Here is a 14,938-nt window from a genome sequence, read left to right on the forward strand (position 1 = left end):
GCTTTCTATACCCTAGTACTCCATTGCCATGACATCTAGGTCTTGCTGAATGAATACCTCCTGCTCTCTGCCTACCCTCAGCCTCTCCCAATGCATGCTGGATCTTAGATCTTATAGTCCCTGGTTTCTGTCCTTCCTAAGTCCTACCTTGAATCCTGTTCTACTTGGCCACTCTTGTTCTCCAGAAACTCGGCACATTTGGGCCCTTGCGCTGCCAGGAAGCATGGGCCCTAGAACGGCTACTACGGGAAGCCCATGTACTTGAGGCAGTGTGCAAGCTCAGCAGGCTATGGGAGACCCCTGTCATTTCCTCCCAGGAAGGTAAAGGACACAGGCTCAGGCTCTGATGTTGTCTACCTGAGACTTCTGCCTTACTTCATTCTACCTATCTATCCACCTGTCTGCTCCCTGCCTGCCTGCTGGGTTGCGCACAGTTTCTCTCATCCCCTCACAGTGGTGCAGTTCTCAGCCTCTCGTCCTGGCTTCCTGACCTTCTGGGATCAGTGTTCAGAGGGACTCAACCCCTTCATCTGTCCAGTGGAGCGGGTGCTCCTCACCTTCTGCAGCCAGTATGGAGCCCGTCTCTCTCTGCGTCAGCCAGGCTTGGCTGAGGCTGGTAAGTGGTTTCCTTACCTGCCCTTCCATCTTCTCTCAGCTTCTCAGCAATAGGGACCTTGGAAAGGCCAAGCACTGAGGAGAAACTGACTTGAAGACACATTTCTAGATTGGTAGGATGTAGACAGGGAACCCCTGGACCCGAGCCTGGGACAGAAGCACTGTCTTCCAACTGGAAGTCTGGGTCTATCCCAACTCAAGCTATGGCACCATCTTCTACAGTATGTGTAAAGTTCCTGGAGGATGCCCTGGGGCAGAAACTGCCCAGGAGGCCCCAACCAGGCCCTGGGGAACAGCTCACCATTTTCCAGTTCTGGAGTTATTTTGAAGCCTTGGACAGCCCTTCTATGGAGGCCTACGTGACAGAGACTGCTGAGGAAGGTGAGACAGTGGCCCTGACCACAGTTACTTGGCCCTGAGGGTATGGATGAGGACATGAGGATAAGGCCTCTAAACCCAATGAACCTCCTCGCTTTTCATCTTGGCCCAGTCCTTAACTTTGCTCCCTTCTTTCAGTGTTGCTGGTGAGGAATCTGAACTCTGATGACCAGGCTGTTGTGCTGAAGGCCCTGAGGTTGGCACCCGAGGGGCGGCTGCGAAAGGATGGACTTCGGGCCCTCAGCTCCCTGCTTGTCCATGGCAACAACAAGGTCATGGCTGCTGTCAGTACACAGCTCCGAAGCTTGTCACTGGGCCCTGTCTTCCGGGAAAGGGTGAGAGGCAGGCGAGGCTCTCTTGAGGGTGAAGGTTGTGGTCCTGGGCTCTCAATGGCTGGCTAAGACTGCTCTCCTGCCCTTGTCCAGGCCCTGCTGTGTTTCCTAGACCAGCTTGAGGATGAAGATGTGCAGACTCGAGTGGCTGGATGCCTGGCTCTGGGCTGCATCAAGGTGATACTTGCCAACCCACTTACCCTCTCCCTCCCCTGCTGGCATCCATCCTGAGGCCCTTCCCGCCTATTCCACTGAGCCCACTTCACTGTTCTCTTTCTTGATAGGCTCCTGAGGGCATTGAACCCCTGGTGTACCTGTGCCAAACAGACACAGAAGCTGTAAGAGAAGCTGCCCGGCAAAGTCTGCAGCAGTGTGGTGAGTCAGGCATGGGGGAAATAATGGCTCAAGTGGATTCTGGGACATCCTGGCTGACAGAAGTAGGATGCATTGAGTCTAAGAATAGAAGGATGGAGCCAGGGCCATGACTGACCCCATACCCATGCATTACAGGGGAAGAAGGACAGTCTGCCCATCGACGGCTGGAGGAATCACTGGATGCCCTACCCCGCATATTTGGGCCCAGCAGCATGGCCAGCACTGCATTCTGAACTCTACTCACTGGCTCCCAGAGCCCCTTCTTACCACTTTCAGGGCTCACCAGGCACTGGCGGGAGGGTGAGGGCCGGCTCCAGACACCCCTCCCCACAGATTCCTATCAATGAAAATCTAATATATTCTTCTGTTACCCCTGGGGTTGGTAGAGTCAGTGCCTGCAGTCAAGTGCCTCTCAGCCTCGACTCAGCACATCCCTCGCTACAAAGTGTCTGGGGCCTGGCCACCTTGCCTCTGCCTCACCACTTCCCTTGGTTTTGTATTTTATTTACAGAGTTTTACAGAAAATAAAAAGCAAAATGCCTTTCCTACACAGCCTGCTCCACTCCCTCTGCTCCAACACCCTCTGGCATGCCCTTCCTGGCACTGGTGTGTCCACACTTCCAGCTGTGACAACAGTATGTGCATCTGTCCTGGAAACCTTAGTGGAGCAAAGCCCAGAAAGGACTTGGAGAAAACAGAGGAAAGAGAGAGGACATTGCTGAGCAGGGTCAGCTAGCATCTGGGCCTGGGACCTACAACCCTTGGGTGCGTCAACTGTACAGCTGGCCCAGAGAAGGCCCTAAAGGGTGCTAATTTTGGACTGGCTATGGCCATGGAGCAGAAAGCAAACAGTATCTTATGGCTGAGTTTGTGACTAGGAGAGAAAAACAAACAAACAAAAAAACCTATACAGAGCTGGGCGCTGGTGGCTCACGGCTGTAATCCTAGCTACTCAGGAGGCTGAGATCTGAGGATTGCGGTTCAAAGCCAGCCCGGGCAGGAGAGACTGTGAGACTCCTATCTCCAATAAACCACCAGAAAACCGGAAGTGGCGCTGTAGCTCAAGTGGTAGAGCGCTCACCTTGAGCTGAAGAGCTGAGGGACAGCGCCCAGGCCCAGAGTTCAAGCCCCACGACCGGCAAAAAAAAACAACAAAAACCTATGCAGAATAGTGTGGCTGGTTTCTGGCCACAAGAGGGCAGCAGAATTGCATAACCGGATATCAGACTTATGGGTGTTCCTTCCACCCTGGCAGTTTCCTTCAGGGAAGGCTGAAGGAACTCCTTCTGGAAGCTGGGGATCAAGGGAGAGATCCTTGCAGAGGGGAGGAGCTGGGGCTTGGGAGGCAGGAGACCAGGATAGCTGCTCTGTGACCTCCTCCCTGAGGTGCTTCGCTGGAATAACAAACCTGCTGAACCCTGTGGTGCCCAACGGACACCAAAACCGTTGCTTCAGAAGGCAGGGTTCCCAGAATATGGCTCCCCTCCCTCAGAGCTGCCTGGAATCTGATTTGTTAACCCAGGAGGTAAAGAGTCAAAGTGGGAAGAACAAGAGAGTGGGTCTGATTGCAGGATGGCAGGCTTATTCTAAGAAGGGCCTGAGGAAGGGCCATACCCTTGGCTAGAGAAACAGACTGCCTTTCCCCTCTCCCAACAAAATGTCCATGATCCTACAGGCAGGCAGGACCTTGCTTACTCTCTGAGTCTACTCTGGTGTCCCAGGACCTGTGGTAGTAGCACAGCAGTGGGACAGCAAGTACACCGAGGTGTCACAGGGAGTGCATGTGTACCTGTACTCAGGAAGAGTTAACGAGGTGCCAACTGTCCCAGGGGATAGGGATAACCCAAATCTCTGTGGAGCCCTATCCCCCTAGTGCTTTAAGGCTGTGTAAAGAGGTTTGGCTAGTGCGTTAACCACCTGCTGGGGAAGCCACACTGAGCAGAAGAAAAACAAAATAAACGACCAAAAAAAAAAAAAACCACAGCAACAGGAAAGCACACAGGAAACACCTGTGAGTAGATGCAGGTGGCTCTCTACAGACATGGGGTAGTGACAGGCAGACAGCCATCACGTTGACCTAACTTTGTGCTCCCCCCCTTTTTTTTTGTTAGTCGTAGGGCTTGAACTCTGGGCCTGGGCACTGTCCCTCAGCTCTTCAGCTCAAAGTGAGCACTCTACCACCTAAGCCACAGTACCACTTCCAGTTTTCTGGTGGTTAATTGGAGATGAGTCTCACGGACTTTCTTTGCCCAGGCTGGCTTTGAACTGAAATCCTCAGATCTCAGTCTCCTGAGTAGCTAGGATTACAGGTGTGAGCCACTGGCACCCGGCTCTTAACTATGAAGGGCAACTTAGGCAGGACTGACTGTGCAGCTCAGCTCAGCTTTTTGGATGGTTACCTGGGATGGCATGGAGTAGATTAAGGCAATCAAATGGTAGAAACCAAGCCAGCACCCAAATCTGGCCACAGCTTGGGCCTTGTCCATGGGCTCTTGCAAGAAAGTTGCAATTCCAGAACCACCACTAGGTGCCCCTCAGAAACTGAATCTTGTGGACAAGAGGCCTACTGATAGCCCAGGTGGTGGAAAAAGAGGAAGTGGACATTGGTGTTGACCAGGTCTTGGGAAAGTACAGATGGGGTGAATGGGCCAGCACATACTCATAGCTCAATCCACAGGATAGGGCAGGGCTTGGGCGAAAAAATGGAAAAATGTCATTATCCCAGACAGGGTTCACTGGAGCCATCACTGAAGATCCGTGCTCTCTAGTGCTGAAAAGGAACAGAATTCCTGTCTTCTACAAATAGGGTGCTAAAGCCAGAGCCTAGTATTCAGCTCTAGCACAGCCAGGTGAAGAACTAGCATACTTAGTACAACAAAAGAGAGAGAGAGACCTTTCTCTGTGAGTTGGCCTACTTTGCCCAGGGACCCTGTCAGATGGTAGAGGGCAGGGAGAATCCTTTTATAACTACACCTCTCTCCAGAGGTCTCTCTCACAGGGCAAAGCTGCCCCACAACTCTACCTCCTGCCCTGCTGGTATACAGGTTGGGTAGTTACCTGTTCCTGTTGCCTTGACAGGAACCAGTTGCCCAGGTGACAGAAGACAGATACTATTATCAGAAGTAAAGGTACCCAAGTAAAAAAAAGTCTGTGCCCAGTTGTCCCGTGAAGCCCGTGCCTGCCTTGGTGAAGGGACAGATGGAAGCAGGCCTCTAAGGTCTATGATATTGAGAAGTGCCCTATCATTGGCATCCATTGAAGCCACAGCTATGCGTTAGTCATCATCTTCAGGGCTTTGCCTGAAGGAAACTGAAATGTACATACTGTTAAAAAAAAAAAAAAAAGCCAGGCCAATGTGGTCCAGGATACAATTTATTGTTGGTTGCTGGAGCTTCCTTCAGTTTCCCTTCTCTTGCCCTCTTCCAATCTTACCTTTCCTCTTAATTCTCATTCTTCTTCCTCATGTTTTCAAAGCTGTAGAGAACCTAAAAAAAAGAAAAAAAAAGAAAAAAAAGACATGTTTGTAAAGGCAAAGAAGCAGATGGGCTGGCACACAAGGAGAGGACTGCTTCTTTGTCTCGCCCACACAGCGGGGGTGCCTTCCTTGTGTGTTTCTGTGCCTGGTGTGTGGGTACAATTTGCTGAACCCCAGCCATGTATATGAATGTGACTTTCATCTGTACCCCCAGCTTTAAAATGTCCTATTGAGATCATTCATAATGACACTTGAGCCATGCCCCCTACCCTTTTCAACTTTAGGTTTTTTGTTTTTTTTCCAGAGAGGGTTTTGTGGTTTTGCCAGGGGCCAGCCTCAGACCAAGATCCTCCTACCTACACCTCCCAACTAGACATGAAATGTCCCATCATGTCCAGCTTGTTGAGTGTGTGACAGAGAGAGAGAGAGAGAGATTCATAGTCTTAAAGAGTCTCATAGACTTTACTGCTGGGCTGACTTTGAATGTGATTCTCAGATCTCAGCCTCTTGAGTAGCTAGGATTATGGGGGTAAGACACTGGTGCCTGGCTCTTACTAACTTTTTGCCTGGTCTGGCCTTGAACCATACTTCTTATGATATCTACCTCTCAAGTAGCTGAGATTACAGGTATGTACTTCTATGACTGGGCATTTTAAACAGCCCTATTGAGAGTTCACATATTAAACAACTCAACCATTTGAAAGTACATAATTATGGGCTAGGAATGTGGCTTAGTGGTAGTGTGCTTGCCTAGCATGCATGAAGTCCTGTGTTCAATTCCTCAGTACCACATAAACAGAAAAAGCCAGAAATGGTACCATGGCTCAAGTGATAGAGTGCTACCCTTAAGCAAAAGAAGTTCAGAGACAGGGCCCAGGCCCTGAGTTCAAGCCCTAGGACTGGCAAAAAAAAAAAAAGGTATAATTAGTTGTATGCTGGTGGTGCATACCTATAATCCCAGCTACTCAAAAAGCTGAGTGAGATCTAAAGATATCTTTTCAAAGCCAGCCCAGACAGAAAATTTGTGAAACACCTCTTTTTTGTGTGTGTGTCTTTTCTTTTTTGATACTGGGGATTGAACCTCAGGATGTTGTACTTGCTAGGCAAGTGCTTTGCTACTGAGCTAAATCCCAGCCCTGTGAGACTCTTTTATTTCCAATTAACCACCAGAAGACCAGAAGTAGAACTGTGGCTTAAAGCAGTAGAGTGCTAGCCTTGAGCAAAAGAGCTTAGGGACAATGCCCAGGCCCTAAGTTCAAGCCCCATTACAACAAAAAAAGGTGCATAATTAAGATCTATGCATTCATATCCAACACTCAGGATGTTGAGGGAGGAGGATTGTGAGTTCAAGGCCAGTCCAAGCTAACAGCCATACCCTGTTTCAAAAATCCAAGGGCTGTGGAGCTGTGGGGTCTGGTCAAGTGGTAAATTCAGTCTAGAAGAATTGAGATCCTAAGTGCAAACCCAAGTACCACCAAAAACAAATAAAAAACAAAACAAGAGTTGGGGATGTAGTTGTACAGTGCTTGCTTAGCAGGTACGAAGCCCTGGATTCGATCACTAGCATGGCAAATAAATAAATAAAATTGAATGGCTTTTAACATATTCATAAAGTTGTATAGCTATCACTACAATTTTGGCATATTTTCATCAATGGAAAAAATTGCATTGAAATCCCTTTGCACATCTAAAGTTAATACAAAAATTTAATAAAGTAAGATTAATATAAAATGAAATTGCATCTCTTAGATATTATTCCCAAGGCCCTTGCATTTTCCTCCACCATATTCCCAGTCCCAGACAACTACTAATCTATTTTCTGTCTCTGTGATTTGCCTATTGTGGATAGTTCTTACACATAAAATCAGGTTAGGTCTTTCCAATTTACCTAGTTCTAAGGATCACCTCAGAACTTCCCTAGTGGTTCAAATTCAGTGCATCTGGCATAGGGCCAGACAGCATTTGATCAGACAGCATCTCTCTCTCTCATTTTTTCCCCCCATGTTGAAGACAAGGTCTCCCTAAGTAGCTCAGACTGTCCTTGAACATTTTATCCTCCCATCCCCTGAGTGCTGGGATAACAGGTGTGTACCACCCAACTGCATTTCCCTTTTAGCCCTAGTACTCAAGGCCACCTACTTGGTGAGTAGTCATAGTAAGTGGTCAAAAAATGTCTTTTGATGAGTACTGATAAAACCTGTCTACTTTTGGCTCCCTATATCTAATTCCTCACAGGATGGTTTTGTCTTATTTCAAAAGCAACCCGAAAGCATTTTGAGGATAAAAGTATAACATATTCAATGGAGAAGTCTGGAAATTCAAAACATTTCCCCCTAGGGACATCATTCTTCTCCATTATTATCTAGCCTAAAGCATAAACCTCAGTCCTGAGTCGTTTTTTTTTAACTGTATTTTTTTTTTTTTGTCTTTTCTTTTTTGGTACTGGGGATCGAACCCAGGACGTTGCACTTGCTAGGCAAGCGCTTTGCCACTGAGCTACATCCCAGCCCTGTTTGGGTTTTTTTTAACTGTTTTTTTTTTTTTTTGTCTTTTCTCTGAGTCGTTTATCAGTACACACTTACAATAGATTAACTAGTCATCATTCAAATACCACTGTAATCTGTCCAAATTGCCTTAAATTTCTACCACTAAAGCCCGTTGAATTGAAGCAATTGACATCAACTTGATTTAGGGACAGAAATATTTTTATTCCCCTAAAAAAAAAAAAATCACATAGAATTTGAAGAAGTAGGGGACTGGAAGGGTATGGTTCAAGAGAAGCACACATGCTTAACATACTTGAGGCTCTGTGTTTATTTCCCAATATTAAAAACAAAAGAGTGGCAGGGAACAGGAAGTAGGGGGGCCTAGAACTCATCTGATAGTTCTCTCTCCTCCACTCAAGATAGGCTTAGAGGTGAAGCATCATCTCCAGAGAACTGCTATAAAAATTAAAATGTTGAGCTGAGTACACTTATAATTTCAGCACTTAGAAGTCTGTGGTGGAAGAACCACTGGAGTCTAATTCAAGATTTAACTGGGGTAATATAACAAGACTTCATCTCAAATAAGAAAGGAAGGAAGGAGGGAAGGAAGGAAGGAAAGAAGGAAGGGAGAAAGAAAACAATGGAGTGAAGGAGGGAGGGAGGGAGGGGGCATAGCCAAGTATTGTGTGAGGATACTGAGCAACCCCTCCCTCCCTCCCTCCCTCCCTTCCCTCCTTTTCAGCACTTTTAATTAGCTTATATTTGTTATATGTTTATTAGCTTATATTAGAGGAGGACTTCATTTTCATTACTTTCAGAAATTTGAGACAGTCAGGCTGGGAAGGTGGCTCAGTGGTACAGCGCTTGCCTTGCATGCATGAGGTCCTGGGTTCGATTCCTCAGCACCACATAAGCAGAAAAAGCCGGAAGTGGGTGCTGTGGCTCAAGTGGTAGAGCACTAGCCTTGAGCTGAATTGCTGAGGGACAGAGCCCAGGCCCAGAGTTCAGGCCCCACGACCAACCAAAAAAAAAAAAAAGAAATTTGAGACAGTCATGTTGTATAGCCTAAGCTATCCTAGAACTCATTAGAACTCACTTTGTAGCCTTACGGACAGGCCTTGAACTCATAATTTTCCTGTCTCCTCCTGAATGCTGAGAATATAGGCAAATGCCACTACTCCAGATTTATTTCTTGAATTCAGTACAAAACTGGGCCTGGCTTATCAAATAGAACTGTGGATATGATTTGAAAAGGCAAACATGAAGGTATCTTGCAAAAATGAAAAATATATTTCTGCAGTCATCCGTGCGTATAATCCTAGCTACTCAAGAGATTGAGATCTGAGGATCTCAAAGCCAGCCTGGGCAGAAAAGTTCATGAGATGCTTATCTCCAATTAACTACCAAAAGGCCAGAAATGGCACTGTGGCTCAAAGTGGTAGAGCACAGGCCTTGAGCACAAAAGCTCAGAGATAGGGCCTAGGCCCTGAGTTCAAGCCCCAGGACTGGCACAAAAGAAGGAAAAAATGTACAGATGTGATGAATTACTGAAGTATAATCAATGCATGCTTGGAAAATGCAGATGAAAACAAAAATTATCCTGCTTCCTAAGCATAGGATATAGTTCTAGGTAAAATCTTTAAAACTTTAAGTCATTTGAGCTGAAATGTGAAAGACAAATATAGCTTTCATAAGGGTCTAAAGAAAGCAGACATTAATAAGGAAAAAAATTCCTGTGGTCTGGGCAAGCTACGATGTGGAAGTCTTTAAATGTTAGGAGCAAGTGGTTGGTCTTGGCAGTTGATATCAGTAGACATTGAAAACTTTCCAAACATTTTATAAAGTTTAGTGTCCCTATTCTACTCCTAGCCCAGTGATGTGGGATGATCTGTTGTCCTCAAACACTTATATAATTTTATGCCCTTCATCATGGATGGCTCTTTACCTTACATGCCTTTATCTGGCCTCGTGATACCTTGGCAATACTTTAGATTCAGCTGAGATGAGATACTACTAGAGAATGATTTGTTCCTTCTGTGAGTTCATTTCTTCCTGTTACAAATATCCTTCCACTATTTTTCTTAACCACTTTTACTAGTTAACACATCTTAAATCATCTTTAAATATTCATACCTAAAGCTACATACACTAGGGAATCCAATAAATATGTACTGAACTAGGGTGTAGCTGTAGCTCAGAGGTAGAATGTTTATCTAGCATGTACTCGGCCCTGAGTTCAATCTCCAGGAAGAAGAAAAAGAAAGAAGAAGAAAGGAGAAGACAAAAATGAAGACAAAGAAGAAGATATTTGCTAAACTGGATATCTCACATTTGTCCTTTAAAGAACAGAAGTATTTATGTATAACTTTAGGCCTTACACTGAAGTTTAGATTCTTCCCATTGATTATGTAGAAAACACATTTTCCTCCATTTGTTGATTCTCTGGTATAGAAGGTCTAAAAAACAAAACATGTAAATGATCACAACTACTGCAAGATTTATATGGAATTATAAAAAGGGGTTGCTAGGCCCCAATGGTTCACACCTATATTCCACAGCTAGTCAAGAGGCTAAGATATGGAAGACCATAGTTCAAAACCAGCTGAGGTGGGGTGGGGGGAAGCTTGGAAGGGATGGGAAGGGGAAACAAAGGAGGAGGCTACAATGCTTGATAAGAAATGTACTCATTATCTTGCCCATGTAATTGTAATCCCTCTGTACAGTTTTTTCACAAAAAAAGGTAAAAAAAAAAAAAAAACCAGCTGAGCCAGAAAAGACTCAGAGACTCCCTTTCCAAAATAACCATAAAATGCTGGGCTGGAAGCATGGCTCAAGTGGTAGAGTGCCAGCCAACCAAGCAAACCAAGTGAGCTTGGAGCAAACCCCAGTACTACAAAAATAGGAAGGTAAGAGAGTCAAGAAAACGCTTAGAAATATAGCCATTTGGAGAAACACAGCACAAGAAGGAAAGAAAGGTTTCCAAGGCCAGAGAAATCCTAGTCAAACTTAACTGTTTTGGCCAAGCGCTAATAGCTCATGCCTGTAATCCTAGACTTAGGATGCTGAGATTTGAGGATCACAGTTTGAAGGTGTGCCTCAACTGGTAGGGTGCCAGCCTTGAGTGAAAATGCTAAGCAAGAGCACACGGCCCTGAGTTCAAGCCCCACCACCAGCACCAAACAAAACAAATTAAAATAAATAAAGAGAATATGTAACTGATTCTGCTAGGTACCAATGGCTCACACCTATAATCCTAGCTACTCAGGAGGGTGAAATTGGAGGATTGTGGTTCTAAGCCACACTGGGCAGGGCAGGAAAGTTCAGGAGGCTCTTATCTCCAATAAACTACTCAGAAAAAAAAGCCAGAAGTGGCATGGTGGCTCAGGTGGTAGAGTGCTAGCCTTGAATAAAAATAAGCTCAGGGACAGCACCCAGGCCTTGAGTTCAAGCCCCAGGACCCCCCCCCCCAAAAAGTAACTGATTCTCTAAATGAATCAAGAATGATGAAATACATTAGAAGGTGAAGTTGGGAGTAAGGATAGGAAAGCCAAAAATAAGTAACAATAGTTTACATTGATTTTTTTTTTTTTTAATTTTTTTGGGTCCGGTTGTGGGGCCTGAACTCTGGGCCTGGGTGCTGTCCCTCAGCTCTTCAGCTCAAGGCTAGCGCTCTACCACTTGAGTCATAGCACCACTTCCGGATTTTTTCTTTTTGCTTATGTGGTGCTGAGGAATCGAACCCAGGGCGTCATGCATGCAAGGCAAGCGCTCTACCACTGAGCCACTTTCCCAGCCCCGTTTACATTGATTATATAATTACGGTACCTACAGTTATGCCGGAAGCTTTGTTTTTTCTTTTATAATCCTAATCACTGTCAAATACACTTATTCATCTTTAGACATCTATACATGTGTTGCTACCTAATTTACTTAAGATCATAGAGATACTAAGAAGCTAAGACAAGACCTGAATCCAAGACAATCTGACTCCTTCATCTAGACAAGGTGATAGTAAATGTTTAAGTTATATAACTAACATTTTAATTTAATTAATGGTTCAGCAAAAGCTTTTTAGTAATCTGCCTTCTCAGATTGTTCACCTATAGCAAAATAACAATTCTCCCTCCCCATCCCCACCCCCAGTATTGGGTATTGAACCTAAAGCCTCTCCCACGTTAGGCTAGTGCTCTAATCACTTAACTACAACACACCCAGACCAACAGCATGCCTTTTGCCAGCATGAGGGTACTGGTCCACTTGCCAGTAAAACAGCATTCTGATTATCCATCAAGCTATGAAGCACCTGACTCTTGAGGAATCTGCTCTTAGGATATAAACCATTTTAGGTTTCTGGTCCTGTCTGTGAAGCTAAGGACTAGTTTATAGTTCTCATACAGACACACACACACATGCACATATAAACATATGTATTTGTGTGTGTGTGTATGGGAGGGAGGGAAAAAGAGCAAACCTTTATTCCTTCTTAGGACAAGCATCTGAAATTATCGCTCCTTTTCTTTTTTGGGGGGGTTTGGTCATGGGGCCTGAACTCTGGGCTTGGGCGCTGTCCCTCAGCACTTCAGCTCAAGGCTAATGCTCTACCGCTTGAGCCACAACGCCACTTCGGCTTTTTTCTTTTCTTTTTTTTGGTCCGGTCATTGGGCCTGAACTCTAGGCCTGGGCACTGTCCCTCAACTCTTCAGCTCAAGGCTAGCAGTCTACCACTTGAGCCACAGCACCACTCCCGGCTTTTTTCTTTTTGCTTATGGGGTGCTGAGGAATCGAACCCAGAGCCTCATGCATGCAAGGCAAGCACTCTACCACTGAGCCACCTTCCCAGCCCCTTGGCTTTTTTCTTTTGTTTTTGTTTTTTTGTGTGTTTTTTTTTTTGGGGTCCGATTGTGGGGCCTGAACTCTGGGCCTGGGTGCTGTCCCTCAGCTCTTCAGCTCAAGGCTAGCGATCTACCACTTGAGCCACAGCACCACTTCCGGCTTTTTTTTTTTATGTGGTGCTGAGGAACTGAACCCAGGGCCTCAGGCATGCAAGGCAAGCGCTCTACCACTGAGCCACCTTCCCAGCCCCCTTCCTTTTCTTTTTCATGACAGTACTGGGACTTGAATTCAGGACCTCATGCCTTCACTTGGCTTTTTCACTCAAGGATGGCACTCTACCATTTGATCCAAAGCTCCATTTTTAAATTTTTGCTGGTTAGACCTTCCTGCCTGGACTGGCTTTGAACCTCAATCCTCAAATCTCAGTCTCTTAAGTAGCTAGGATTACAAGCATGAACCACCAGCACCTGACTGAAACAAATCACAGAATGGGCTCTCATTTTTAAGTAGCTTATTTAGGAACAAATTCACCTTATTTTTCAGTTCTAGGCATCAAACTCATGGCTACATCCGTGCTAGGCAATTAATTGCTCTACCACTGAGCTACATCCCTAGTTCCTATGTTTATTATCTGAACTGTTTCAATGGCTCTCATCATAGTACCATCCCCTCTCAGTTTTGTTTTTTGTTTTTTTCTTGCCAGCTGTAGGGCTTGAACTCAGGGTCTGCATGCTGTCCCTAAGCCTTTTCACTTAAGGCTAACACACTACCACTTTGGGCCATAGGGCCACTTCCAGTTTTCTGGTGGAGTCTCAGGGGTACTTTTCTACCTGGGCTGATTTTGACCTATGATCCTCAGATCTCAGCCTCCTGAGTAGCTAGGTTATAGGCATGAGCCACATGCACCAAACACTGTTTCTTTTCAACCTGAAATATTTTTTAAAATGGCTTTTCATTCTTTGATTCTTGGAAATGATTACACAAAGTAGAATATATAAGGATTTCCTATAAGAAAAAGAAAGATATCCTTTTTTTCCTTCCTAGTGATTTTCAGCTTTTTCTTAGCCCATTTAGGTCAGCACTTCATCTTTAGAAAGCAGATTCCAAAGGCCGCTTGGACCCCATTCCTAGCTCTAACATGCCTCAGAGGTCAAACTGTTGTAAATATAGTTCATACACTGGGTAAATACGGTTGAGGTTTGTTTCTCTTCAAAGACACTACATTATATTTGCCCACGTTAAAAGAGATATTCTTGTAGGTTATTCTTAAGATGATTTGAGATCAAACACTTTACCACTTGAGACATATCCCATCTTGTTTTTGCTTTTGTTTTCAAATAGGGTCTTACATTTATGACCAGGCTGGCCTGGACTGTGAGCCACATACGCTTGCATTTTCCAACCATATCCAGCTTTAAAAAAAAAAAAAATTGGTTCGAGTCCTGAAATCTTTTTGCCTAGGCTTCTCTCAAGTTGTGATACCCCTAACCTCAACTTCCCAAGAAGCTGAGATACTGCTTTGAGTCACAAATAGATTTTTGTCCGTGTAGGTCTTGAACTCAGGGCCTGGGTGCTGGCTCTGAGCCTCTTTGTACTCAAGGCTAGCACTCTACCACTTGAACCATAGCACCACTTCCTGTTTTTTTTTTTTTTTGGGTCTAGTCGAGGTGCCTGAACTCTGGGCCTGGGCGCTGTCCCTCAGCTCTTCAGCTCAAGGCTAGCACTCTACCACTTGAGCTACAGCGCCACTTCTGGCTTTTTTCTTTTTGCATATGTGGTGCTGAGGAATCGAACCCAGGGCCTCATGCATGCAAGGCAAGCGCTCTACCACTGAGCCACCTTGCCACACCACTTCCTGTTTTTGAGTGGTTTACTGGAGATTACAAGTCTCATGGGGACTTTTCTGCCTGGGCTGGCTTTGAACTGTGATCCTTAGATCTCAGCCATCTCAGACTCCTGAGTAGCTAGGATTACAGGAGTGAGCCACTGGTGTCTGGTGACAGATTTATTTTTAATTGGACTATTTAGGATCAAACCCAGGTCCTTGTGCATGCTAAGCTGTCACTTTACCATTAAGCTCCATCCCCAACCCGTAAACAAAATATTCAAATGCAAGTCAGCATTATTATTTTTTTTATTTTTTGCCGGTCCTGGATTTGAACTCAGGGCTTGGGCACTGTGCTTGAGCTTCTTTTGCTCAAGGCTAGTACTCTATCACTTGAGCCACAGCACTACTTCTGGATTGTTGTGTTTCTGTGGTACTGAGGAATCGAACCATGCATGCTAGGCAAGCACTCTATGACTAAGCCACATTCCCAACCCAAGTCAGCATTATTATTGTTATCTAAGTTCTAAAGTGTACCAGGCTCTATTCTTTTTAGCAAAGAGAATGCAAAACGCAAATATCCTAGAAGTATGTTTGGTAATTTTTTTTTTTTTTTTTT

At 45.2% G+C, this 14,938-nt stretch overlaps 1 protein-coding gene across 4 annotated transcripts in view; it reads left to right on the plus strand.

Annotated features, from left to right (window-relative positions):
• Fam65a (family with sequence similarity 65, member A) overlaps positions 1–2,250 on the plus strand; it is a 28,514-nt gene extending 26,264 nt beyond the window's left edge. For all 4 annotated transcript variants that reach the window (XM_013012916.1, XM_013012915.1, XM_013012911.1 and 1 more), the window contains exons 16-22: positions 186–321; positions 455–616; positions 838–996; positions 1,132–1,328; positions 1,419–1,502; positions 1,610–1,700; positions 1,836–2,250. In XM_013012916.1, coding sequence (XP_012868370.1) covers positions 186–321; positions 455–616; positions 838–996; positions 1,132–1,328; positions 1,419–1,502; positions 1,610–1,700; positions 1,836–1,933 — 927 coding nt within the window. In that variant the 3' untranslated portion in view covers positions 1,934–2,250. The remainder of the gene's footprint in view (positions 1–185; positions 322–454; positions 617–837; positions 997–1,131; positions 1,329–1,418; positions 1,503–1,609; positions 1,701–1,835) is intronic.
• The last annotated feature ends 12,688 nt before the right edge of the window (positions 2,251–14,938 follow it).

Source organism: Dipodomys ordii, unplaced genomic scaffold (assembly GCF_000151885.1).
Source record: "Dipodomys ordii isolate 6190 unplaced genomic scaffold, Dord_2.0 Scaffold18, whole genome shotgun sequence".
NCBI classification, from domain to species: domain Eukaryota; kingdom Metazoa; phylum Chordata; class Mammalia; order Rodentia; family Heteromyidae; genus Dipodomys; species Dipodomys ordii.